Source organism: Phocoena phocoena, chromosome 20, assembly GCF_963924675.1.
Source record: "Phocoena phocoena chromosome 20, mPhoPho1.1, whole genome shotgun sequence".
In the NCBI taxonomy this organism is placed as follows: Eukaryota; Metazoa; Chordata; class Mammalia; order Artiodactyla; family Phocoenidae; genus Phocoena; species Phocoena phocoena.
In genome coordinates, this window is record NC_089238.1 from 3,864,010 (window position 1) to 3,889,967 (window position 25,958).

The 25,958-nt window shown below is 51.0% G+C and overlaps 2 protein-coding genes across 2 annotated transcripts in view; both read left to right on the plus strand.

The window, feature by feature from the left end:
- The window catches only part of NLRP12 (NLR family pyrin domain containing 12), a 726,895-nt gene that overhangs the window by 331,822 nt on the left and 369,115 nt on the right, over nt 1–25,958 (plus strand).
- Nucleotides 578–25,436, plus strand: LOC136140797 (leukocyte immunoglobulin-like receptor subfamily B member 5). Its single transcript, XM_065898965.1, has 22 exons — nt 578–611; nt 771–806; nt 990–1,274; nt 1,406–1,708; nt 1,936–2,232; nt 2,495–2,797; nt 3,075–3,119; nt 4,537–4,650; nt 4,962–5,037; nt 5,123–5,160; nt 5,385–5,437; nt 6,685–6,819; nt 20,833–20,953; nt 21,337–21,408; nt 21,722–21,783; nt 21,877–22,020; nt 22,536–22,584; nt 23,430–23,537; nt 24,025–24,108; nt 24,434–24,540; nt 25,088–25,182; nt 25,313–25,436. Exons 1-22 carry the CDS (start codon nt 578–580, stop codon nt 25,434–25,436), a joined length of 2,685 nt encoding a protein of 894 aa, XP_065755037.1.

Below are 25,958 nucleotides of genomic sequence, written 5' to 3' on the forward strand. Positions count from 1 at the left end.
AGGTGGGGTGGACACTGTTTCAAGAAAAAGGGAGAAGTCCCTGAAGGGAGCTGAGATAGAAAGCAAAGCCGCACTCTGGGGCCAGGGGAGCATGTTTCCTTCCTTATTTCCCCGAACTTCTCCTCTGTGCTCATTGCCACACTGACCTCCACGGAGCTGTAGGCAGATGTTAAACGTGTGTCTCTGCTGACCTGAGCTCTGCGGTGCAGCAGGAACCTGCAACCTCCCTGAAGCATCGCCAGGGCCAGGGTGACCCCTGTCCATGGTGAGGACCCCACAGGGACCTGCCGATGGACCGGCTGAGGACGAAGGAGACCCAACGGGGAGGCTCTGAGAGGGAAAGACGTGCTCGGGTCACCCTCACCTGGAAGGGGCGTCTCAGGAAGACACCGGGTCTGTCATGGGAATGACAGCCAGGCTCCTGGGGAGGGGCACTTCCCCTTCCTGTGGGGCTGCTGACGTGACAGTCCCGTAACGGGGAGGACCAGCCTCCCAGTGGACACACCCTCGGGTCTCCGTCCTGAGGGCACCGTGGTCTCCTCCATCTGCACCGCCTGGACCACAGGGACGAGACGCCATGACCCCCAGACTCACGGCCCTGCTCTGCCTCGGTGAGATGGAGGAGGGGGAGGGGAAGCCCCAGCCAGGGAGGGACCCCTCCCCACAGCCAGGCTGCTCTGTCAGGACACCCCAGGACTCAGGAGGCTCACGGGTAGGAGAGGCGCTGCTCAGGATTCAGGGCGAGCCTCTCACAGGGGTCTCTCTTCCAGGGCTGAGTGTGGGCCTGAGGACCCAGGAGCAGGCAGGTGAGTCTGTCCCCAGGTGTCCCACCTCCCTCCTGATCATGGGGACAAGGGGCTACCCCCAGGCAGTGGGGTGGGGAACAGCAGTTTTGAGCTGAAGGAAGGGGAGTCTGGGAGGTTGGGGGCTGAGAGCTGGGGACCTGGGGGTGAAGATGTCTTGTGACGCAACCTCTGATGTCCTTCCAGGCACCCTCCCCAAACCCACCATCTGGGCTGAGCCAGGCTCTGTGATCCCCTGGGGGAGCCCCGTGACCATCTGGTGTCAGGGGACCCTGGAGATCTGGGATTTCTATCTGAATAAAGAGGGAAGCTCAGCTCCCTGGTACAGACAGCCCTCACTGGAGCCTGGGGACAAGGGCAAGTTCTCCATCTCATATATGAGAAACTCCTACGCAGGGAGATATTACTGTTACTATCACAGCCCCACTGGCTGGTCAGAGCGCAGTGACCCCCTGGAGCTGGTGGTGACAGGTGAGAGGACACTCGGGGGTCCCAGCCTCAGGCTCTGCCCTCAGGAAGGGGGTCTGCTCTCAGGGGTGTGTCCCTCTCACAGCCCAGCCCGTTTGAGCTCCCATTTCAGAAGCTCCCTCCTTCTCTCCTAGAGGCCCACAGCAAACCCACCCTCTCAGCCCTGCCGAGCCCTGTGGTCACCTCGGGAGGGAACGTGACCCTCCAGTGTGGCTCATGGAAGGGACTGGACAGGTTCATTCTGACTAAGGAAGGAGAACCCAAGTCCTCCTGGACCCTGGATGCACAGCGAGACCCCCATGGGAGGACCCAGGCCCTGCTCCCCGTGGGTCACGTGACCCCCAGCCACAGGTGGATGTTCAGATGCCACGGCTTTTACAGGGACACCCCCCAGGTGTGGTCGGCCCCCAGTGACCTCCTGGAGCTCCTGGTCCCAGGTGAGGAGGTCCCACCCTGGCCTCACGCACTTTTTGAGGCACGAGACAGATTATTAGATGCTTTTCTCCCAGGATTGTCCCAGATGAGAGGGTGGGGTGAGGGGGGAGCAGGGCGCACAGGACAGAGACACAGAGTGTGAGCGACAGTGAGGCCTGCGGACCAGGATGGGAGAAGGGGCTTCATGGAAGGAACCAGCCCCTACAGCCCAGGGCTGGTCTTCCCCCAGGTGTGTCTGGGAAGCCCTCCCTCCTGACCCCGCAGGGCCCTGTCGTGGCCTCTGGACAGAGCCTGACCCTCCAGTGTCGCTCTGACGTCGGCTATGACAGATTCGCTCTGTCCCAGGAGGGGAGACAGGCCCTCCCCCAGCGCCCTGGCCGGCTGCCCCAGGCTGGGCTCTCTCAGGCCGACTTCCCCCTGGGCCCGGTGACCAACACCCTCGCGGGCCGGTACAGATGCTACGGTGGACACAACCTCTCCTCCGAGTGGTCGGCCCCCAGTGACCCCCTGGACATCCTGGTGGCAGGTGAGGAGCCAGCGGGTCAGTCAGGGACCCAGACTCTGCACAGGCCCTGCTGGGGGAGCCCCAGCTGGTGATGCTGGGACCAGGCGTGAGGGGTCCCCAGGGAGGGAGGGAGAGAGACAGAGAGAGACGGGGGTGGGCAGGGAGAGGGAGAGACTCGGAGAAAACAGAGACAGACAGAGATGAGGGGCCTCAGGGAGGCCCTGCTGAGTCGCAGTTAGGAACCAGGGGGCGGGCAGCCCCTCACCCCCCTTCCTCTCTCTAGGGTGGTTCCCTGACACGCCCTCCCTCTCGGTGCAGCCGGGCCCCGTGGTGGCCTCAGGAGAGAACGTGACCCTGCTGTGTCAGTCACGGAACACAAGGGAAACTTTCCTTCTGTCCAAGGAGGGGGCAGCCCGGCCCCCACTGCGTCTTAGATCAAGGTACCGAGATGGGCATTTCCAGGCCGAATTCTCCATGAGTCCCGTGACCTCAGCCCACAATGGGACCTACAGGTGCTACGGCTCACTCAGCAGTCACCCCTACCTGCTGTCACACGCCAGTGCCCCCCTGGAGCTCGCGGTCTCAGGTGAGGGACCCTGACCCTGTCCTCTCTGACTCAGTCAGCTCAGGGCTCTGTCCCGAGCACTCTGGGCTAGGGTTGAGTGAGGGGACTGTGACGGAGGGTCACCCAGAGGGGGATCTGCCCCTCAGAGGCCCTCCCATACCCTCCCACACCTTCTCACCTCACCTGGAATCCGGAACCTCACGACTGTAGAGGAGACCACAGGGCAGGTGTAAGGGAAAGGTTTCATAAGGTGGGGACTCCAGGATCAGCTACACCCCCTTCCCGTCCTCATTCGCAGGACATTCCGGGGGCCCCAGCCCCCCACCTACAGGCCCCAGTTCAACAACTGGGGAGTCACTGAGGCCTCTCTGCAGAGGGAGCACAGGCCACCCCAAGGCAGTTTCAGAGTCTCTGGGAGGATCTAATGCCCTCAGATCCTCAAGGACAGGCTGGGGGTCAAGGAGAGATGCCAGGAGGACCCCAGGGCTCCAGGGACTCGGAGGCTGGTGGATGAAGGGTGGGGGTCATGGAGAGGGAATGACCCCTCGGGGCCCATCTTGGGGGAGGAGCAGTGGGCTTATGTGGGGAGAAGCAGCCCCCGACCCTCACCTTCTGTCCTGACCCCCAGGAGGCTCTGAAGTTGGGGCCCTTCCCCCCACGGAGCCAGGCCCGCAGACGGGTGAGTGAGGGTCTGTGGGACATGGTGTTGGGTCCAGGGGGGCAGGGCTCAGTTTTGGCCTTGGTTCAGGCACCTCTGGAGACGCTGACTTGGACCCCCTTCCCCTGCCTGGGCCTCAGTTTCTCCAAGTGTAAAAGCAGAGAATCATGGCCCGGAGCTTAGATTTCCTTCAGTTCTGACTTCTGGCTGTGACCCCCCAGGAGAGGAGGCCTCACAGGGAGGCCCCTGAGGATGTGACTGCATGGGGGCCTGTCCCCAGTGCCGCAGTGCTGGTGGCATTGTACGGGGAGGGGGAGGGGAGGCAGGACAATGGCCCAGGGCGCCCAGGCCCTCCCGCTTCAGCTCAGGGAGCCCAGCTTGAGTGGAAAGAGCAAGGGCTGCAGTCAGACTCCAGGTTCAGACCCAGCTCTGAGCTCCTGCGGTGGGCCCTGGGCAGGTGCTTTCTTTCCTCTGAGTCTCAGGTTGGTGGTCTGTAAGCTCCCTGGTCCCACCATGCTCACAGGCCTGCTGTGAGGTGAGATGAAATGACGGGTGGTCTTCACAGAGCTCAGGAGGGCAGAGCCCCCAGCCCAGCCCAGGCCTTCCCAGGGGCATCAGGGCCCTGCAGGGTGGGGTGGGGGTCCTGGGAGAGAGACAGAGTCCACCCCATGTAGCCCTGCAGACCCCCTACAGATGAGCAGAGCTCAGGAGGGCAGAGCCCCCAGCCCAGCCCAGGCCTTCCCAGGGGCATCAGGGCCCTGCAGGGTGGGGAGGGGTCCTGGGGAGAGAGACAGAGTCCACCCCATGTAGCCCTGCAGACCCCCCACAGATGAGCAGCCCTCAGAGCACAAAGCTGGTGTCTGCTGGGGGGCAGCTCAGGAGAGCTCAGGGAGCCCACAGCCCTGGGTTCCAATCCCAGCTCTGCCACCTCCAGACTGGGTCACCTGGGGTTGGTGAATTCCCTCTCTGTGCCTCAGTTTCCTCATCTGTAAAATGGGTGGGGTGGGTTAGAGGAGATGAATGCACAGACCCCAGCACGAGCCTGCACACAGTAGGCGCTCAATTAAATGGCATCTTGGGCTCACTCATGACGTCACTGGTGCCCCAGGTCTCAAATGGTACCTGAACGTCCTGATCGGGGTCTTGGTGGCCTTCGTCTTGCTGCCCCTCATCCTCCTCGTCCGACACTGGGGTCAGAGCAGACGCAGGAAGTCGGGTGAGTAGGGAACGGGGTGACCCAGGCCCCTGGAGGTGGTGGGCTCAGGGCACCAGCCAAAGGGAAACCTAAGAGATGGGCAAGGTCAGCTTAGAAAAACTGTCCAGAGTCTGAAAGTCAAAAATCTAGAAAGAAAACACGTACTGTCAGCTGACATGTATAATTTAAGGTATTTTCCCCCTTTTCAATCTCATGAAGTGTTGAAACATGTACACAAGTATGAGTTCAGGTCTCCTTCTTTCCTCCTGAATCCCGAGTGAGGGGCGGGGGTCGTAAGAGTCCCAGGGCCGAGCCTCTGTCATCTGCCCCAGCCCAGGGCGAGGCTGATTTCCACCCTCCCGCAGGGGCTGCAGACCCAGAGCCCAAGGACACAGGCCTGCAGAGCAGGTAACTCCCGCCCCGAAGACCCCCAGGCCCGCCCCGCCAGCAGCTCCCCCTCATTCTCCCCCTAACACGCCCGCCTCCTCCCCAGCTCCTGCCCAGCCGCCGCCACCCAGGACCAGGCCCTCTGTGAGCAGAAGAGGACGGGGTGGGGGACACAGGGTTCTGGAGGCACCTGTGTGGGGGAGGGGAAGGCTGGGAAGGGGTGGGCTCAGGGGGTGCGGACTGAAACCCCACACTTCCCCTCACCCCTGGGTCTCAGTGGCCCCTTCTGGATGCACTGCGGGGGCTCCAGCCCTGAGGGATCTCAGGGGATCCCGCCAAGCGATACACACCCTGTTCCGCCCCAGCAGATGCTGCCGTGAAGGACACACAGCCTGAGGACGGGGTGCAGCTGGACCATCCGGTGAGACCCCTGCTCCTGTCCAGGCCACCAGAGACCTTCTTGTTGCCAAACTCAGTCCAATGGACACGTCTCTGTCCTCACATCCCAGCTCCAGCAGCGTCTCACACTGACCTCTCCTTCCAGCCTTCCTGGGTCGTCCTGCTCTGACTCCACCCCTCCTGCTTCCTTGTGACCTCATGGCCCCTCCTTCGGGGTCCCCTTTCCTGGCTCCCCGTCCTCTGTCTGACCCTCTGGCGTTGCAGAGAAGCCCCACGTCTCAAGAGGATTTGTGAATAAGTGAATCACCTGAAAGTCCCCAGGCGCCCCTTCCTTCATTCACCCAAAAGCGGTGCACAAGGAGAGCGCATCCCCCCGGCTCCCTGTAGGTGCTGCAGGTGCAACAGGGAGCTCACCTGGTGGGTGAGAAGACTATATGTAAAGAAGCAGGTAGCGTCCTAGAATGCAAGGTCCCGATAAGGAAAGTAAAGCAAGAGAAGGTTACAGAGTGCATGGTGGGGGGGCAGCAAGTGCAAAGGTCCTGAGGCAGGGACGTGCTTTTGCAGGAAGATGGCCGTGCGGCTGGAGCCAAATGTGCAAGGGAGATAACATGTTAATACAGAAATCAGAACCGTAGAAAGAATCCAGAGGCTCCAAGGTGTTAGGAGGTCCCCGGAGTTTCCATCAGGAAAGTGACCTGACCTAAGGTTTTTTTTTTTTTTTTGCGGTACGCGGGCCTCTCCCTGTTGTGGCCTCTCCCGTTGCGGAGCACAGGCTCCGGACGCGCAGGCTCAGCGGCCATGGCTCACGGGCCCAGCCGCTCCGCGGCATGTGGGATCTTCCCGGACCGGGGCACGAACCCGTGTCCCCTGCATCGGCAGGTGGACTCTCAACCACTGCGCCACCAGGGAAGCCCCTGACCTAAGGTTTTAAAGCATCACTCTGCCAACACAGTGGAAAGCTGACGGAAGGAGATCACAGTGGATCCAGGAAGTCCCCTTTCTGTCCTACTCTCTCCCTCCAGCAGAACAGGCAGGATGCAGGACGTACAGGCAGGAGGGGACGTACGCCCAGGTGAACCACTCAAGATCAAGACTAAGGCGGGGGGTGGCCACCTCTCCTTCCTCCCTGTCGGGGAGATTGCTGGACACGAAGGACAGACAAGCGGAAGAGGACGGGCAGAGGGACGGTCAGGTGGGCCCCATCCTGTCTGGGCCCCCAGGCTTCCTCCACCCCAACCACACACCCTCCCTCCCTCTCCCCCACCGCAGGCCGCTGCATCTGAAGCCCCCCAGGATGTGACCTATGCCCAGCTGAACCACTCGACCGTCAGACGGGAGACTGCACCCCCTGCCCCCCAGTCAGGGGAGCCCCCAGAAGAGCCCAGCGTGTATGCTGCTCTCGCCGTCCGCTAGCCCAGGAAGGACCCAGACCCCACGCTCCAGGGAGGAAGACTGCACGGACCCCGGAAGGCACAGGAGCTGCCTGCCCGCAGTGGACACCACCTAACGACCAACAGACAGCCTGGACTCCCAACACAGACCACCAGGAGCCCCTGGGACCCTTTGGCAGTCACCTGATTCTACCCTCAAAGATAACAAATATCCTTACGTTTTAGAAAAAAAGCAACAGACTTCTCAATTACCAATGATTTTGAAAAAGAATAGCAAATGATTCCAAATGAAGGTAGAAGCAGGGAAATAACAATGACAAGAGTAGCTACTAATGAGGACAAAGAAAAAGTAGAGAAAAATCAATAAACCCAAAAACTTCAATCCTGAAAACATTAATCACACGTATAAACCCTAGGCTCAACGACCAAGGGAAAAAGAGAGAAGGCATGCTTTACCATTATCATGACACTACGGCAGATCCTACAGACTTTACATAAATAAAGAATTTTTATGAACAATTTATGCCATTATATTAGAAAATGTAGATGAAATGGACAAAAATTCTCTAAAATATAATTTACCAAAATGATGAACATTAGGATAAATAGGAAATCTGGATTGTTGTATATATTAAATATGTGGAGTCTGTGATTTAAAATTTTCCCAAAAAGTGAACTCTTAGTCCGGAAAGCTTCACTGGTGAATGCTTCTGAACACGTATGCACTTATGAAATACACACACACACACACACACACACACACACACACACACACACCAAACTTACACAAGCTTCTGCAGAGAATAGGGAAGGAAAGGAATACTCCCCGCAACACCTTTTGTCGGGCCAGAAAAAAATTGAGACCAAAACCTGACAAAGAAACTACAAAATGGGAAAATCACAGGAAGCTGTCTTTTATTAGAATTTATAAAGAATTCTGTCTTTTATTTTCCTAAACAAAATATTCACAAACGAGATTCATTGCTATATAAAATGAGTAATATATCATGAACTTGCAGGTATTTTTTTTTTAAGGAATGCATGGGTGGTTTCATCCTCAGAAATCAATCAATACAATTCAAACATTAAAAGAAGAAATCTGAAAAATCATCATATCAACAGATGCAAAGCTTTTGATAAAATACATCACCAATTTATAATGAAAAAAACTCAGGAATAAAAGGGAATTTCCTATTATTTGTAAAAGCATCTTTTAAAATCTACAATAGAAATCATTTTTAAAGGTAAAAACGTGTAATCCTTCTGCCTGCAATTGCGAGTGAGCCAGGAACGTTCACTATTACCCTTCTATTCGGCAGGCCTGGAAGAACCAACCAATTAAATAAAGAAAAAAAAAGTGATAGGCACTGAGGGATGGAATAAAACTGTATTGCTCAAGATTACAAAACTGTGTGAGTAGAAAATCCAAAATAGAATAAGGACCTATTATTCGAATTTGAAAAGAATTTATCTAACGTCACTGGGTACATCATCACAACATATAAAAGTCAGTTGCATTTCAGACTTCCAGTTTTGGAGCAGGAGAAAACAGAAGTATGAATCCCTAACCCCCCACAAAGCACAGTAAGACTCCTGGACTTTACATGCACAACAAACGTAAGAATACAGGCATACCTCCATTTATTGTACTCCCCAGATATTGCAGGGATGTTTTTGTTTTTGTTTCTACAGATTGAAGGTTTGTGGCACCTCACATCAAGCAAGCCCATCAGTGCCCTTTTCCCAACAGCGTTATTATTATTTTATTGATTTTTGGCTGTGGTGGGTCTTCCTTGCTGCGCGTGGGGCTTTCTCTAGTTGTGGCGAGCGGGGCTACTCTTTGTTGCCGTGCACTGGCTTCTCATTGCAGTGGCTTCTCTTGTTAGGGAACATTAGCTTTAGGTGCACGGGCTTCAGTAGTTGCAGCACATGGGCTCAGTAGTTGCGGTGCGTGGGCTCCAGAGCGCAGGCTCAGTAGTTGTGGCGCACGGGCTTAGCTACTCCGCGGCATGTGGGATCTTCCCAGACCAGGAATCAACCCATGTCCCCTGCATTGGCAGGTGGATTCTTAACCACTGTGCCACCAGGGAAGTCCCCAACAGCATTATTTTTTAATGTATGTACATTGTGTTTTTAGACCAATGCTATTGTACACTTAACAGACTACAATATAGTGTAAACATAACTTTCATATGCACTAGGAAAACAAAAAACTGTGGGACTCGCTTTAATGTGATATTTGCTTTATTGCTGTGGTCTGCAACTGAACCTGCAATATCTCCAAGGTCTGCCTGTACTCTGAAGGGTAGAGAGAAGGCAGCAGACACACTAAGACTGCTAAGACCCCAGTAATGACACAGTGGGTGTCAAAGGAGACCGAGTAGGGTACCTGGACTGCCCCATCCACCTGGCAGTAATGAGTCAGTGCCCCAGCCATGTGTAAGAAAAGTCCTTCTATAACAAAGATTTACATAAGACCCAGACTCTCAAAACATAATATCCAAAATGACCAGGTCTAATTTGAAAAACCATTCGTCACAACAGGAACCAGGAAAATCTCGTCTTGAGTGAGAAAAAACCATCCTTAACAGCTGCTAACACTGAGATGACACAGATTTTGGAATTTTCTGACAAGGATTTTAAAACAGCCATAATAAAAATGCTTTGAGGAGCAATTACACACATGCTTAAAGTAAATCTAAAAAACTAGAAAGGCTCAGCGAAAAAAGAGAAGACATAAAGAACGCAACGGAGGACTTCCCTAGTGGTGCAGTGGTTAAAAATCCGCCTGCCAAGGCAGGGGACACGGGTTTGAGCCCTGGTCCGGGAAGATCCCACATGCCTTAGAGCAACTAAGCCCCTGAGCCACAACTACTGACCCTGCACTCTAGAGCCCGCAAGCCACAACTACTGAAGCCCGCGTGCCTAGAGCCCGTGCTCCGCAACAAGAGAAGCCACTGCAATGAGAAGCCCGCGCACCGCAACGAAGAGTAGCCCCCGCTCGCCGCAACCAGAGAAAGCCCGCGGGCAGCAATGAAGACCCAACGCAGCCAAAAATAAAACAAATTTTAAAAAAAGAACGCAATGGATATTTCAGATCTGAAAGATACAATAATTAAAATAAAAGGCTCCATGGATGGACGGACACAACAAAAGAATGGAGGCAACAGAGGAAATGATGTAAAACACAAGGATAAAAACTACTCAGTCTGGACACCAGTGAGAACATATTCTGGAAAAGCATGAGAACGGACTCTCAATGACTTCACATCCCTGGGATCTGAATCCTAAAACCAGAGGAGAAAGAGAATAAGACTGGAAAACTATTCAAGAAATAATGGCTGAAATTTCCCCAAACTTTGCAGAAGCCATGAGTCTCTGCATATATGAAACTCAGTGAACCCCAAACAGGATGAGCCCCAAGAAATCTAATGCAAGATGCATCACAATCCAGAAAAAGAGGAAGAAGTTCCTTGCATGCAGTGAGACAGAAATGCCTCCTCACTGTGGAGGGAACCCACCACTCACGTGACCTTGGACTTATCAGAAGGTAGTGGCACAACAGTTTCAAGTGCTGAAAGAAAAGAACTGTCCATCCCCAATGCTACGCATTGTGAAACTATCCTTCAGGAATGAAGGGGACATAAAGACAATCTCAGGTAAAAAAAAAAAAAAAAAAAAAAAAAAAAGACAATCTCAGGTGAAGGAAAACTGAGAGGATTTATCACAAGCAGCAACAAAGACCCAATGCAGCCAAAAATAAAATTAATTAATTAAAACAAAAACTGCTCCTGGCAGGCTCCTGGTTCCCAACAGACACTGACTGATTGACAAAGAGACATCAAGCGTCTGTGCAGCTGGAACTTCCCATGATGAGCCAGGTGTCGTCATGCCCACCAAGTCGTTGGGTTGCAACCCACTGTTGCATGAGTGGTAAACCTGGGGCCAGGAATAGGTCCGCAGAACAAGGTAAGTCCCACAAAGGCAGGGGTTAGAGGCACAGGATACCTCCACGGCTACCTGACACGGTGACACCCCTCCCTCAGCTGTCCTCTGCAGCTTTACGGCCTGGGTCACGTCTGGGCAGCGTCAGGTTTGGGGGTGGTGTTGCTCTACAGCCCTGTACCTGAAAGATACTGAGGGAAAATGCTTTCACGGAGCAGACATCTGGGTGATGAACAGGATACCTTTTGTGTGTGTGGAAAGAACAGGGTAGAGGGAAAGATGTACACAGACCCAGGGATGGGAGCAACCGCCCTGCCTAGACAGTCAGGGGAACTGAGCGGGAGGGGACAAGGATAGCCAGGAAGGAGGAATGGGTACAGGAGTGGGCATGAGGCACGTGGTCTTTCAATGAGGTATTAATGTCCCCCCCAGAGCCTCACTGCAGACAGGGTCCTTAACAGCCAAGGGGACAGGACGCCTGGTTCAGTGGATGTTTGCCAGCCTCTGCCTCCTTGCTTACACACTGGGCCTTTGAAGGATGGCCGTGGAGACAGAGATGGAGGCTAGTCATCAGCCTGGAATCAGGGACTGATTGCCATTCACCGAGAGTGATTTAACTACAGATACTGCTGAATGTCCATTGTGTCAGCAGAGGAAAGGAACACTTAAGTCCTTAACATTGTATCATTTCTTATGGAAGCAAATCAGACATGTGGTTGCAGGTTGACTTCATCCTGGTGGAATGGACACTGGTTGAGCCTGGTATGACTAGTATGCATGTGTATATATACTGAGACATGAAATGTACCCCCTTTGTGCTGTTTGATCAGCTTTGGCAAATGTAGAAATTCACGTAGCAACTGTCACCACAATCAACATATAAAACATTGCCATCACTCCTGAAATTCCATGGTGACCTCTTTAGTCAACCTACACCCTCCAAACCCACACTGAACCAAACAGCAACCAGTGCTCCTCAGTAGGAATTAGTTTTACAAGGTCTAGAATTTCATAAAAATGGAACTATAAAGTCTGTACTCTTCTGTATCTGCCCTCTTTTGTTCAGTATAATGTTTTGATTCATCAACTTTATTGGTATCTCATTTGAGTTTTCATTTCTCTAATCATTATAGATGTTAAGCAGTTTTTCATGTGCTAATTGGTCATTTATATATCTTTTTTTTTTTTTTTTTTTTTTGCAATACGCAGGCCTCTCACTGTTGTGGCCTCTCCCGCTGCGGAGCACAGGCTCCGGACGCGCAGGCTCAGCGGCCATGGCTCACGGGCCCAGCCGCTCCGCGGCATGTGGGATCTTCCTGGACCGGGGCACGAACCCGTGTCCCCTGCATCGGCAGGCGGACTCTCAACCACTGCGCCACCATTTCTTCTTTTGAGAAATGTCTGTTTAAACTGTTTTACTCAAGTGGGAAGGTTTTATTATTATTTATTTGTAAAAGTCCTTATTTATTCTACATACAAATCCTTTATCTCGCGCACACACACACACTATATATATATATATATATATATATACACAGTCTTCTGAAGAACAAAAGTTTTTAATTTTATGAAGTCCAATAAATCTTTTGTTTTTGTTGTTTTCTGTGCTTTTTGTACCTTTCTTAAGAAATCTTTGTTTGGGACTTCCCTGCTGGTCCAGTGGTTAAGACTTAGCCTTCCAATGCAGGGGGTGCGGGTTCAATCCCTGTTTGGGAGCTATGATCTCACATGCCTCGCGGCCAAAAAACCAAAACATAAAACAGAAGCAATATTGTAACAAATTCAATAAAGCCTTTAAAAGAAATCTTTGTCTAATCCAAGGTTGTGGAGATTTTCTTTAATGTCTCCTTTTAGACACTTTATGGTTTTGCTATTGCAATTAGATCTACGATCCATTTCATGTGAATTATTGTGTATGGTGTGAGGTAAAGGTGAAGCTTCATTTTTTCCAAATAAATATCCAGTTCTTCCAGAAACATTTGTTAAGAAGATTATCTTTTCCTCAAGGAAGTACTCTGTTCCTTCGTTACAAATCAATTGATCATATATGTGTGTTTACTCCTGGGATCTCTGTTGTTTATTTTTCCCCCCATCCTTATGCAAATTCCACACTGTCCACTACATTTGTTCCTTCCATATAAAGTCTTGGAATAAGACGTCCAATTTTACTCCTTTTCTAAATTCTTGAGCTATTATTGCTCTTACATATTTCTACCTCCATTTTAGTATCAGCTTGTCAATTGCTACAAAAGCTAGTTCAGATTTTGATTGGTGTTTCTTTGAGTACACATCAATTTAGAGAGAGCTGATATCTTAAAATATTGAGTCTTTCAATCAAGAAATGCGGTATATCTTTTGTTGCTGTTCTTTAATTTCTCTTACCGACGTATTACAGTTCTTCGTCTTCAGATCTTACACATAAATACTTATGTTTATTCCTACATGTTCATGGTTTTCGGTGCTATAGTAAAAAGTATTGTGTTTTAATTGTGCTTTCCAGTTGTCCTTTGTTAATTTGTAGAATGAAATCAATTGGTTTTTGAATATTGATCTTTTATCTTGAGACCTTGCTCCTTCACCTACTAGTTGTAGAAGCTCTTTTGTCGATTCCTTAGGAACTCCTCCATACAGGATCATGTAGATTGGGAATAAAGACAGTTTTATTCCTTCCATTTCAATCTGTAAGCTTCTTTTCCTTCTCACTTGTCTTACTGCACTGGCCAATTCTGAAGAGAAGTCATGAGAGCGTCACTGTGTGCTTCCCAACCACAGAGGGAAAGCATTTGGTATGACATCAGGTAAATGTAGATCCCAGACGCTCTTCATCCGATTAAGGAGGTTCCCTTCTATTCCTATATAGCTGGGCATTTAATTAATTTTATCAAATCATTCTGTGCATATACTTATATAATGATGTGGGTTTTCTTTGTTAGTCTATTAACATGATGGATTAACCTTACTGGTTTTCAAATATTGAACCAGCCTGGCATCTGATGATAAATCACACTTGGTTATGATATGTTATCCTTTTCCGATATGGTTGGCTTTCATATACCAATATGTTGGTGAGAAATTTTCTATGTTCTTGAGGGATATTGGTCTGCAGCTCTCTCTCCTTGTACTGTCTTTGCCTAATTTGAGTTTGGAGTAATGCTTACCTCATAAAATTGCTGCAAAGTGTTTCTTTACCTTCTGTTTCCTGGAAGAGATTGTGTAAAACTGCATTATTTCTTCCCTAAATGTTTAGTAGTACATGCCAGTGAGGCCACTCTGGCCAGGAGTCTTCTTTGTTGGAGAGTTGTTTTAACTATAAATTCAATTTCTTTAATATTTTTAAAGAATATTCAGATTATTTCTCCTTAAGTGAGTTTTGGTAGTCTATGTCTCTCACGAGTTGTCAAAATTATGGGCACAGAATTGTAATATTTTCTTATTACCCTACTAATAGCAGTGGGGTTTGTAGTGATACCCTGTCATTCATTCCAAATATTGGCAAGTTGTGTCTTCCCTCTTTCTTCCGTGATTTCTCTGACTAGTGGTTTGTCAATTTTATTGGCCTTTTTAAAGAATCGGCTTTGGCTTTCATTTACTTCTGTTATTGTTTTTCTGTTTTCAGTTTCATGTAGTTCTGCCCTTTAATATTTATTACGTTTACTTTGAGGTGAGCTTGCTCTTCTTTTTCTTGTGTCTTAAAATGAAAACTTAGCTTAGCGATTAGAAACCATTCTTTCTTTCTTTCTCTCTCTTTTTTTTGGCCTCGCCACAAGGCATGTGGGATCTTCGTTCCCCAACCAGGGATAGAACCCATGCCCCCTGCACTGGAAGCGCAGAGTCTCAACCACTGGACCACCAGGGAAGTCCCAAAAACCATTCTTTTTTTAAATATGAGCACTTGCTGGTCTTACTTTCTTTCTAAACACTGCTTTAGCTGCATCTCACAAGGTTAGTGTATTTTCATTTTCATCCAGTTCAAAATATTTTCCAATTTTCCTTGAGTTCCTCACCATGGATGATTTAGAAGTGTGTTGTTTAATTTCCAAATAGCTGAAGATTTTCCAGATAGCTTTCTAATAATAGATTTTAACTTAAATTTCATTAGGGTCAGAAAAGAAGTGATGTATGATAGTAATTCTTTTAAATCTGTTAAGCTTTCTTCAATAGCCAAGGATGAAGACTATCTTGGCCAGTATCCCATGCACACTTGAAAAAGGTGTATTTTGCTATTGGTTGAGTGTGCTCTGTGTGCCAGTTAGGTCAAGTTGGTTGATAGTATAGTCAAGGTTTTCTATATCCTTGCTGATTGGCCACCTATTTGCTCTATCACTTACCAAGAGAGGAGTCTCAAAGTCCCCGACTATAACTGTTGATTTATCTACTTGTCCTTTCATTTCTGTCAGTTTTTGCTTTATATACCTTGGAGCTCTGTGGTTTTGTGTGCACGCATTTGGGATTGCTATGTCTTCTTGATGAATTGACCTTTTTATCCTTACCCCTGATAATTTTCTTGCTCTAAGGCCTCTGATACATTTTATTGTACTGTCTTGTACAGCACAGCCACCAAGGAAGGTAATGTCACTTCCTTGCTGTCCCAAAGATATCCAAGCCCTGATCCCTGCAACCTGTGAATATGTTACCTTACATAGCAAAAAGGGGCTTTGCAGATGTGACTAAATTAAGAATTTTGAGATGGGACATTATCCTAGGTAATCTGGGTGATCCCAGTGTATTCCCAAGGCTTCTTGTAAGAGGGAGGCAAAAGGATCAGAATCAGGGGTAGGACATGTGATAACAGGGGTTGGAGTGATGGAAGGAAGGGGCCACAAGCCAGGTGCTGCATGCAGGCAGCCCCTTGTAGCTGAAAAAGGCAAGGAAACAGATTCTCACCACAAAGCCACTAAGAGCAAGCAGCCCTGCTGACACCTCGACTTTAGCCCACTGAGACTGATTTTGTATCTGTGACCTCCAGAACAGTAAGACAACACATTTGTGTTGCTTAAAGCCACTAAGTTTTTGGTAATTTGTTACAACATCAATAGGAGACTAATGCAGCCACGTAAGCTTTCTTTTGATGTTTGCATAATACCTTCTTTCATCCTATTAACCTATTTATAACACTTTTAACCTATTCATACCACTGTATTAAGTGAACCTCTTGAGGACTGCATATACTTGGGTCTTACTTGCTGTTAATCCAGTCTTACAATCTCTGCCATTTAATTGTGCTTTCACCATTTATATTTAATGTAATTACTGACAAGGTTATATTTACATTTTCCCTTTTATTGTTTGTCTTCTCTTTATCCCCTCTATTGTTTGCTCTTCAAGTTTCCCTTCCCTTCCTTCTGTTTGCTTTTTGGAGTATATTTTTAGTATTCCATTATATCTATTGATATTCCAACTGAAAATCTTCACATGTTGTTTTTTTAGTGGCCATTGCAGGCATTATAATACACACACCTAATTCCACAGAGTTACTATTTTAACTCTTCAGCAGAAACATACGGGCCTTCCCTGGTGGTCCAGTGGCTAAGACTCCACGCTCCCAATGCAGGGGGCCCAGATTCGATCCCTGGTCAGGGAACTAGATCCCATATGCTGCAATTAAGAGTTCGCATGCCACTAAGAGTTTGCATGCCACAACTAAAGATCCCGCATGCCTCAGTGAAGATCCCGTGTGCCGCAACTAAGACCCGGAGCACCCAAATAAATAAATAATTTTTTTTTTTTTTTAAAAGAGAAACACAGAAACCTTATCACCATACAGGTCCTTTCACCCTCATTCCCCATCATGTTGTAGCTGTTATATGTATTCATCTATATATATTAAAAGCTCAACCAGACATTGCTATTTTTGCTTTCAACAGCCATACATATTTTAAAGAGCTTAAGAGGAAACGAGAAAAATATGCTGTTACATTTACTTAGATATTTACCACCTTCTGCTCTTCCTTTATTGTTGAATTTCCAAGTTTCCCTCTAGAACTATTTCCTTTCTGCCTGAAGATCTTACCTTATCCCTTTTTTTAGAGCAGTTCTGCAGGCAACACATTCTCTCAGTGTTCCTTCCTCTAAGAATGACTATTTTCCTTTCATTCCTGAAGAATATATCCAGAAGAAGTCCAGGTTAGCTCTTCTTGATTTTCAGAACTATAAATCTGACCATAGTGGTTTCTGATGTGAAATCTGTAATCGTTCAAATGCTCTGTATGGAACCTGGCACTTTTCTCTGGCTGCTTTCAAATTTTTTCCCACTGGTTTGATTATGGTTGTGATGTGTAGGCATCGTTTTTATTTTATTTTACTTTTTTATTGATGTACAGTTGATATACAATATTATATGTTACAAGTATACAATATAGTGATATACAATTTCTTTTTTTGTCAATCCCAAACTCCCTGACTATCCTTCCCCACCACCCTTACCCCTGGTAACCATAAGTTTATTCTCTGAGTCTGTTTCTATTTTGTAAATAAGCTCGTTTGTATCATTTTTTTAAGATTCCGCATTCCACATTTCTTGCATTTTCGTCATTCCTTTTCCGAGATCCTGGATATCTTCACTATCATTATTCTGAATTCTTTTTCTGGAAGGTTGCCTATCTCCAATTCACTTAGCTGGTTTCCTGGGGTTTTACCTTGTTCCTTCATCTGGGACATAATCCTCTGCCTTTTCATTTTTTCTGTCTTTCTGTGACTATTGTCTTTGTTCTGCAGCCTGCAGGACTGTAGTTCTTGCTTCTGCTGTGTGCCCTCATGGGCATCGTTTTAAAACCTTATCCAATTTTTCATTTGTGGAGCATCTTGGACATGTAAATGGATGACTTTCAACAAACCTGGGGACCTCCCTGGTGGTCCAGTGGTTAAGACTTCGCCTTCACCAGGGGGTGCAGGTTCAATACCTGGTCAGGGAGCTAAGATTCCGCATGGCTCAGTGCCAAAAAATAAATAAGTAAATAAATAAATAAAGCAGAAGCAACATTGTAACAAATTCAATAAAGACTTTTAAAAAGTGGTCCACATCAAAAAAAAATCTGTAAAATCGTATTTAGCTCATCAAAAAATTTTTTTCGTTCATTGATATCATTCTCCTTTTGCTGGCAGAGCAATGATATAAATGGCCTCACAGATCCTGGGTGTTGTTCGTTTTAAAAAATCTTTGCTTCCAACCTATGCTCTTACCCCACGCCTGGAGAAAGAATTCACAGAATGAGATGAAGAGTTCTGCCCAGGGGAGGAAGGGGCACTGAGGAGGCAGAACTGACTCAGAGGTTTTGAAGAAGGGAGATGAAAAAAGATGGTGCTGAATTATAGGCACAAGGAGGTCAGTGAAGGGAAGTGTTTGGGGAAAAGAAAATCCAGTCCCAGGTCAGGAGGCAGGGCTGTGCTTCACTCTAAAGAACGTGATCTGTCTTCCAAGCATCTCCCCATGTCTCCCTCTCTCCTGGGGTCACCCCATTTATGACCACCCCATTTGCTCCTCCAGGCAACCAAGGCAGAGAGTGGGAGCGCTTTCAGTTCCCCAGTCTCCGGCACTTCACATCCAACCACCAAATCCACACACTGTGCTCCTTGAGCCCTTCTTAACAATGTCCCTGATCCATCGCAAGGCTCAGGACATCTTGTCTGTTTCATCACATCAGCCTCCTTCCTGGTCCTCCAATCCAGGCTCCACTCCTTACTCCAGCTCATTCCTCTCACCACCTATAGTGAGAGGAACTATATCCAGACCAGGCCTGGATGCGGTTCCTATAACCGCATCGGATCTGAACCTGCCCTGCTCAAAACCCTTCCAACAGTTTCCACCTTCGAAACAAAGTCAAGGTGCATCATCTGATATTCCAGGCTGTGAATGATCAGCCCCAGCAAACGCCGCTCTCCCTCCCGAGCCAAACTCATCACACATAAACATGTCTCCCCCAAACACACACATACACAGAGCTACTGAACAATTCTGCACCTCCTCAGAGCTACTGAACAATTCTGCACCTCCTCAGACTGCGTGAACGGAGCCATGTCCTTTCCAACCTGCCAGACCAAGACGCCTTCCTTTTTCATTCCACTCAACTATAAATATATGTTGTTATAAGTTCGTGTAAGGTTTATAGGAGAAAACCACATAAATGACTTAAAATACTGATCAACACATCATCCAGGAGAGAGATTAATGTTGGAATTTTACTATTAATAGAGTTAATTATCAATACAGCCCTCCTGCGTTACATTTTCTATATGGTGGTAATCTTTTGATAATAGAAATCTATTCATACTCTCTGCTGCTTAAAATCTTCCAATTGCTTTAAAGATAAATCCAGAATACTTACCTGGCACTCAAGATCCTGTGTGGCAAGGCCCCAGCCCTCGCCTAATTGCTCTCAGTTCTGAGAACAGCTCAAGATCCTTCTGGTCAAGGATGCCTCCACCACCACCACCACCACCCGAGCTAACTACTGCTCATCAATCCACCAGAAGGACACCTCACAACCAGGACCCAGGCTTCATGGCGTCTACCTGTTAATGAAACTCATTGTTCCCCGTTTTTTTTCTTCCAACTTGTAACAGTCTCACAAGACTATAACTGAATTTTTTGCCATGTAAATATTTGCAATGTCTGTTTTCAGTACTCTGGGCCCCATGAGTCCAGGAAAGGAATCTGTCGGCTTCACCAGTGAATCTCCAGTGTCTGGCACCATGACTGAACATGGTCATTGCTCAACAAATACTGCCTTACTGGACTAGCTGATGAAAGAAAGGGACAAAATTTGCATTTACAGAAGCTCAGGAAAGGGAATTTACTTGCCCCAGATCACACAGCCTACGTAAGAGGCAGAATAAGAACGGGAACAGGTGTTGGGGTAGCTCCTGGGCCTGCTTCTTCTAGCCTCACGTTCTGGGATGTTATGTCACTCTCTGGATTTGGATTTGGCAATGAGGAGGGAGGACAGGAAGGCAGAGTGGGGGAGGGGGATCTGGTGAGTCTCAGATCTGGCCTGAAACATCCCCAGAGCCTGCTGTCTCCTGGGCCCCATGCTTCAGGGAGAGCAGAGGGGCGCTGATGAGGAACGCAGGACATGTAACACAGAGCCTGCACCTTGTCACCCACCGCATGTCTGTCTGTCCTGCTGGCTCTGTGGACTTTGTGAGACACCAGCATGGCTGGGGACCATGGGAGGCACAGCCACGACCCCGACCCTCACTGCCCTTCTCTGCCTCGGTGAGCTTTGGGGAAGGGAGAGGGCAGGGGGCCCCTCTCCTCCCAGGTCTGAAGCTGAGAGACCCCAGGTCTCAGGAGATGAGTGGAGGCAGAAATTGTCAGGGAGGAAGGATGTGCTCAGCCCCAGATCTGACCCCAGAACTCAGGGCCCAGACCAGGCCTGGAGCATCTATGATGTGTGCTGGGGGAAGGGTGCTCACAGGGAACTCTCTCCCAGGGCTGAGTCAGGGCCCGTGGAACCAGGTCAAGGCAAGTGAGGCCCCCCAGACCTCCTGCTTCAACCCAACAACCCCCTGGTCATCTGGGGGGAACACAGCAGGTCTGAAATGATGGTGACCTGTCTGGGAGGAGCCTGGGGAATGACAGCTGGGGAAACTGAGGGGAGAAGGGCACCCCTAACTCTTCAGGTCTGATCCCTTTCCAGGGGTCCTCCCCAAACCCTCCATCGGGGCTGACCCGGGTGTCATGGTCACCAAGGGAAGCCCTGTGACCATCTGGTGTCCGGGATCTCTGAGGGCTGATGTCTACCGTCTATATATAGAGAGGCCCTCTGGACTCTGGGAGGCTAAGGCCCCACAGGACTCCAGTAACAAGGCCAGTTTCCCCTTTGAATCCTCAAGCTCAAGCACTGCAGGGCAGTATCAGTGTGTCTATCACAGCAGGAAAGACAGGTCAGAGTGGAGTGACCCCCTGCCCCTGGTGGGGACAGGTAGGAGGGAGGACCCGGGTCTCCTCCCACTGCGGCGGCGTCCTTACAGGCAGAGGGAGCAGAGTGTGGGCTCAGGGGGACGGACGTCTCCCCTCACAGCCCACACCTGCAGTGAGCGGGGTGAAGGTCCCCCTTTAACCCAGCCCCTTCCCCTCCCTCAGCGGTGCACAGAGCCCCTCCCTCTCAGCCCAGCCACGCCCTGTGGTGGCCTCAGGAGAGAGCGTGTCCCTGGCATGCAGCTCACAGTTTGCAGCGGCACTTTGCACCTGCTGAAGGAGGAAGGTGCTGAACCGCCCGACACCGGACATCGAGGACCCATGGGAGGGGACAGGCCGTGTGCCCTGTGGGCCCCCTAAACTCCTCCCGTGGGGGAACCCGCGGATGCTATGATTCTCCCAGCTCCCTGCACACGTGTGGTCACACCCCAGTCACCCTCTGCATCGCCAGGTCACAGGTGAGGGCCCCCAAGCCCATCGTTTCCTGGACCCCTGACCTCAGCCTTGTGCCCAGTGAGCCCTGGGGTGATGGGGGATCAGGGGCAGTGGCCTCCCGGGGCAGAACCACTGGCGGGAGGCCTGGGAGGGACCAGGGAGAGCTCGCACTGCAGCCCCAGTGAGCAGTGTGGGGTGTGCGTCCCCCTCGGTGCCACTGTCCCTTCTCTGCAGGCGTGTACAAGGAGCCCTCCCTCTCAGCCCAGCCGGGCTCACTCGTGCTCCGTGGAGACAGCCTGATCGCCGGTGAGCAGCCCCTGTCCTGCCCCATGTCTTGACTGTGTTCTCAGGGTGCTGGGCCCAGAGCCACCCCTGGTGCTGATGGGGTCCTGGGAGGGGTCCTAGAGCAGACATTGAGATAGGGCAGTGGTCCAGGGAGAGTGAGTGAGAAAAATGGAGCGGGTGCCGGGAGATAAGAGAGACCCACACAGAGGGGCTGAGAGCAGCTGAGAGGGGGTCACAGACAGGGTCCCTGGAGACAGGATGGTGGTCCCTCAGCTCAGGGTCAAGGGTGTGTTGGGGGTGGCTCTGTACACATCACGACCTTCCTCGCCCCCAGGAATGTACAGGAAACCCTCCCTCTCAGCCCAGCTGTGGGCCTCAGAACCCTGCAGAGACAATGTGACCCTGTAGTGTGGCTCTGAGGTCTGGTCCGATCCCCTCCATCTGTCCAAGGAGGGGTCACTCACTCCTCTCCAGCACCTTCGTCTGCAGGACACGGCTCCACCCTTTCAGAACAACTTCACCTTGAGTCCTGTGACCTCAGCCCACAGTGGGACCTACACGTGCTACAGCTCACTCAGCACCTCCCCCTCCCTGAGGTCACAGCCCAGCGACCCCTGGAGCTCCTGCTCTCAGGTAAGGGACCCCAGCCCTGGCCCTCTGTGCCTTCCTGGTCAGTTCAGGGTCCTGTCCCCAGCTCTGGGCTGGGCTGGGAGTGAGGGGGTCACAGAAGGAGGGGAATCAACAGTAAAGGGATGGACAAGGCCAGAGCAATTCCCTTCCCTGCACCATCCTCATCCCTGGAGTCCAGACATGTTCCAGGTGGTAGGAAAGACTTGGGGCTGACCAGAAGGGAAAAAGACCAGACACACCCCGCCATCTCCATCCTCCTCCACACAAGAGCGGGTGGATAGCAGAGGTCTCAGTCCCCAAGGGACCAAGATCACAGGCCCTGGCACAGCTTGTGTCCCAGCGGGGTGGGAGTCGGGCACAGATGCGGGGAGACCAAAGGGCTCCCGGGGCTCTGCGGCTGGTGGCTGAAGGGTGGGGGCTCATGGAGAGGGAGATGTCGGGGCCCATCCTCGGGCAGGAGCAGTGGGCTGTGTGGGGAGAAGCAGCCCCCGGCCCTCCCCTCCTGTCCTGACCCCCAGGAGGCTCTGAGGATCAGCTTCTCCCCCACAGAGTCAGGCGTGCAGACAGGTGAGTGAGGGTCTCTGTGGGGAGGTGGTGGTGGGAGGAGCTCAGTCTGGTCTTGGCTCAGCCACTTCCTGAGTTAATGGCCTGAGGAAAGTTCCTTCTTCTCACTGGGACCCACTTCCCCGACTGCAAAGGGCAAGAAGTCTGCTCCCACACTGTGCGTGGGGATGGTGTCTGTGCCCTCCTGCTTGAAGTCAGGGGCTTCAGCCCTCCAAGGAGCGGCCTTGGGGTCAGGGAAGGACAGGGCTTGGAAGTCACTGCTCTGCTACTTCCCAGGCTTGCGATCTTGGCTGAGTCATGTTCCTCGCAGAGTCCGAGGCTCACCTGCGTGGAGGAGCCCTCCTGCTTCCTCCCTCAATGGGGAGCCCTCAGCACAGGCCCTGTTTAGAGCTCAGGAAGGCCAGAGCCTCCCACCTGCCCCTCCCAGACACACACACCCTTGTCCACACGGGCCCCACCGGGGGATGCCAGGCCTCTGCAGAGTGGGGACAGATCTGGGCTGGGCTGGCAGAGGAGTAGGGATTGGGTTTGAGGGACACGTCTCTGTACTGGTGTTCTGCCCGGAGGTGACAGCATTAAAAAAAAATAATTAAAAAAAAATACAAGGGAGCCCACAGTCCTGGGTTCCAACCCCAGCTCTGCCACATCCAGGCTGGGTGGCCTGAGGCATGTGCATTTCCTCTGTGCCTCAGTCTCCTCATCTGTAAAGTGGGTGGGAGTGACAGTCACTGTTGCACGATTGTTGTGAAAGAAGAGATGAATGCACAGACCCCAGCACGAGCCTGCACACAGTAGGCGCTCAATTAAATGGCATCTTGGGCTCACTCATGACGTCACTGGTGCCCCAGGTCTCAAATGGTACCTGAACGTCCTGATCGGGGTCTCGGTGGCCTTCGTCCTGCTGCCCCTCGTCCTCCTCGTCCGACACCGGGGTCAGAGCAGACGCAGGAAGTTGGGTGAGTAGGGAACGGGGTGACCCAGGCCCCTGGAGGTGGTGGGCTTAGGGCACCAGCCAAAGGGAAACCTAAGAGACGGGTGAAGTCAGGTTAGAAAACCCCTCCAGCATCTCCAAATGAGAAAATCTAGAGATTAAATATGAGTGTACACGTATTTTCTTTTGATTTTTTTAAACTTATGAAATGTTTGAAAACACATGCAAGTTTTGTATTTTATGGCTTAGGTTTCTCTCTTGACTTCTTTATGGAGGTGGGAGGGGATTATAATCTTATCAGTTTGTAGGCCCTCACAGATCTTACTGTAACCCTAGAGAAGGGTTCTGGGGTGGGCTGGAGGCCGATTCCCAACTTCCTGCAGCGGCTGCAGCATCAGTGCTCAAGGACAGAGGCCGGCAGAAGAGGCAAGACCTCTCCCAAAAGACTCCCACCCCGGCCAGCCTGCACGCAGCTCCCGCACTGCCCCTCACACTCCTCTCTCCCCGCCTAGCTCCAGCCCAGCTGCCCAGCCCAGTCCAGAAGGAGAGCTTGTGTAAAGGGAAGAGGGGCCATCCTGGGGGCAGGGCCAGACAATGTGGGTGGGCTGTGGACACCAGGGAGTGGCTGGAAAGGGTTCTGGGCTTGGGGATGTGGGAGCTTGAATCTGATACTGTGTGGCCTTGGCCACATCACTGACCCTCTCTGGACATCTGCTGTGTGAGATGTCAGGGAATCTCGGCAAGAGATGGGACCTCCTTGTTCTGTCCCCACCGGATGCTGTCGTGGAAGACACACAGCTGGAGGACAGCAGGCAGCTGGTCAGGTCAGTTCCCCCAATCCTGACCAGGGCACCCACACCTCCTTGTTCAGACGTTAAATCCAGCAGACACTGAACCCTGACACCTCTCAACTGCCGGCAGCCTCTCCCTTCTGGAAGCACCTGCCCTGTGGGCTGCTGCAACCCCACACCTGGTCTCCCCTGACCTTCAAGGTGTTGAATGCTCAGGTCGAGCTGGCAGGGCTGAAGGTTAGGGCTTTGTGCCCCCCACAAAGGGGCTAAATCCAATCCTGGGGCTGCAGAGAGGCCCAGAGGGGATGCCTTCTAAACTCCAGAGGATTCTAAAATACTTGCTCATCCCTTGGCTGCTCCGGGTTGGGTGATCCAGCAACGTACCTCGTGCGTTGGTTAACGGGTGAGGATCAGCTCCTGTTCACAATGGAGAACCCTAGCTCGCTCCCAGGCTGCAGCGGGGTCCCACTGTCCCTCCATGTTGATGGCACCACACCCAATTCCTATCTCCAGTCCTGCCCTCTCCCCTGCACCAAACTTACACAACCAGCCACCAGTCACAGGAATTTCAACTTCCTTCACTTCCCTCCTCCCTGAGGCTCAAAGCTACAGGGACTGAAGGAAGGAAAGATTTGGAGACCAGTGCTCACCGTCTCCAGCAGAGCCCTGATGACTAAGACCACCAAGGAGTGCCTCCTTTCCTCCTGGGCCCCGAGGCTTCCCCCACCCAACCACCCTCCCTCCCTCTCCCCCACACCACGCTGCTGCATCTGAAGCTCCCCAGGATGTGACCTATGCCCAGCTGAACCACTCGACCCTCAGACGGGAGACTGCACCCCCTGCCCCCCAATCAGGGGAGCCCCCAGCAGAGCCCAGCATGTATGCTGCTCTCGCCGTCCGCTAGCCCAGGAAGGACCCAGACCCCATGCTCCAGGGACCCCCAGGAGCTGCCCCCATAAATGCTTATACCGAACTCCAGCCAGCCTGGAGTCCTGACATGAACCGCCAGGAGCTTCCGAGACCTCCTGGAAGCCAACTGCTTCCAGAACTCCATGGACATCACAGCTGATTTTATGGTCCCTACCAAGGGTCCTGACCTCAAGGACCCTACTGCCATCAACACCTTGGGGTGAGGGAGGCCTACCACCCAGCCCAAGTAGGCTGCAAGGAGTTGGATTCTTCTGCAGGCTTCACAGACTTCGCAAAGAACCCTGAGCCCTCACTGTGAAGCTGGCCACTTACATCACACTTGTATCACACCCACAAACCCCCCAGACCGGGACTAGTGTGCCCCGTGGCTGCAGCTGCTCAGAGGCTGCTCAATTCCAAGTGTTCCTCATTTCCTGAGACCAAGCCCCTTCCTTCCCTGCCTGAGGCAGCTTCTCAAACAGAGAAAAGGGAAGCCCACCTCCCTTGGGACCAAGAATATCATCAGAAACTCCAAATGCAGGGCGAGGGGCAGGGTTCCCCTGCATCCTCTGCCTGGAAATGACTCCTCATCGCACATGCAAATGGGTGGCTGAGAATTTCCTTCTGATTTTGCCTCAAAGAACCTTCCTCATACTACTACTGGTTTCCCTGCTGTGATAAGTTATGTGTAGAGATGTTTGTTAGGACACCGTAGCCCAGCCCTAAGAGGAAAAGGACCACCATCT

What these genes read in the sequence shown, in the direction of transcription:
- LOC136140797 (XM_065898965.1), top strand. Translation starts at nt 578, where the DNA reads ATGACCCCCAGACTCACGGCCCTGCTCTGCCTCG. An exon ending in CCTGGAGCTGGTGGTGACAG is followed by an intron (nt 1,275 to 1,405) that starts GTGAGAGGACAC and finishes CTTCTCTCCTAG; the next exon opens with AGGCCCACAGCAAACCCACC. An exon ending in CCCCCAGCAGAGCCCAGCAT is followed by an intron (nt 25,183 to 25,312) that starts GTATGCTGCTCT and finishes ATGAACCGCCAG; the next exon opens with GAGCTTCCGAGACCTCCTGG.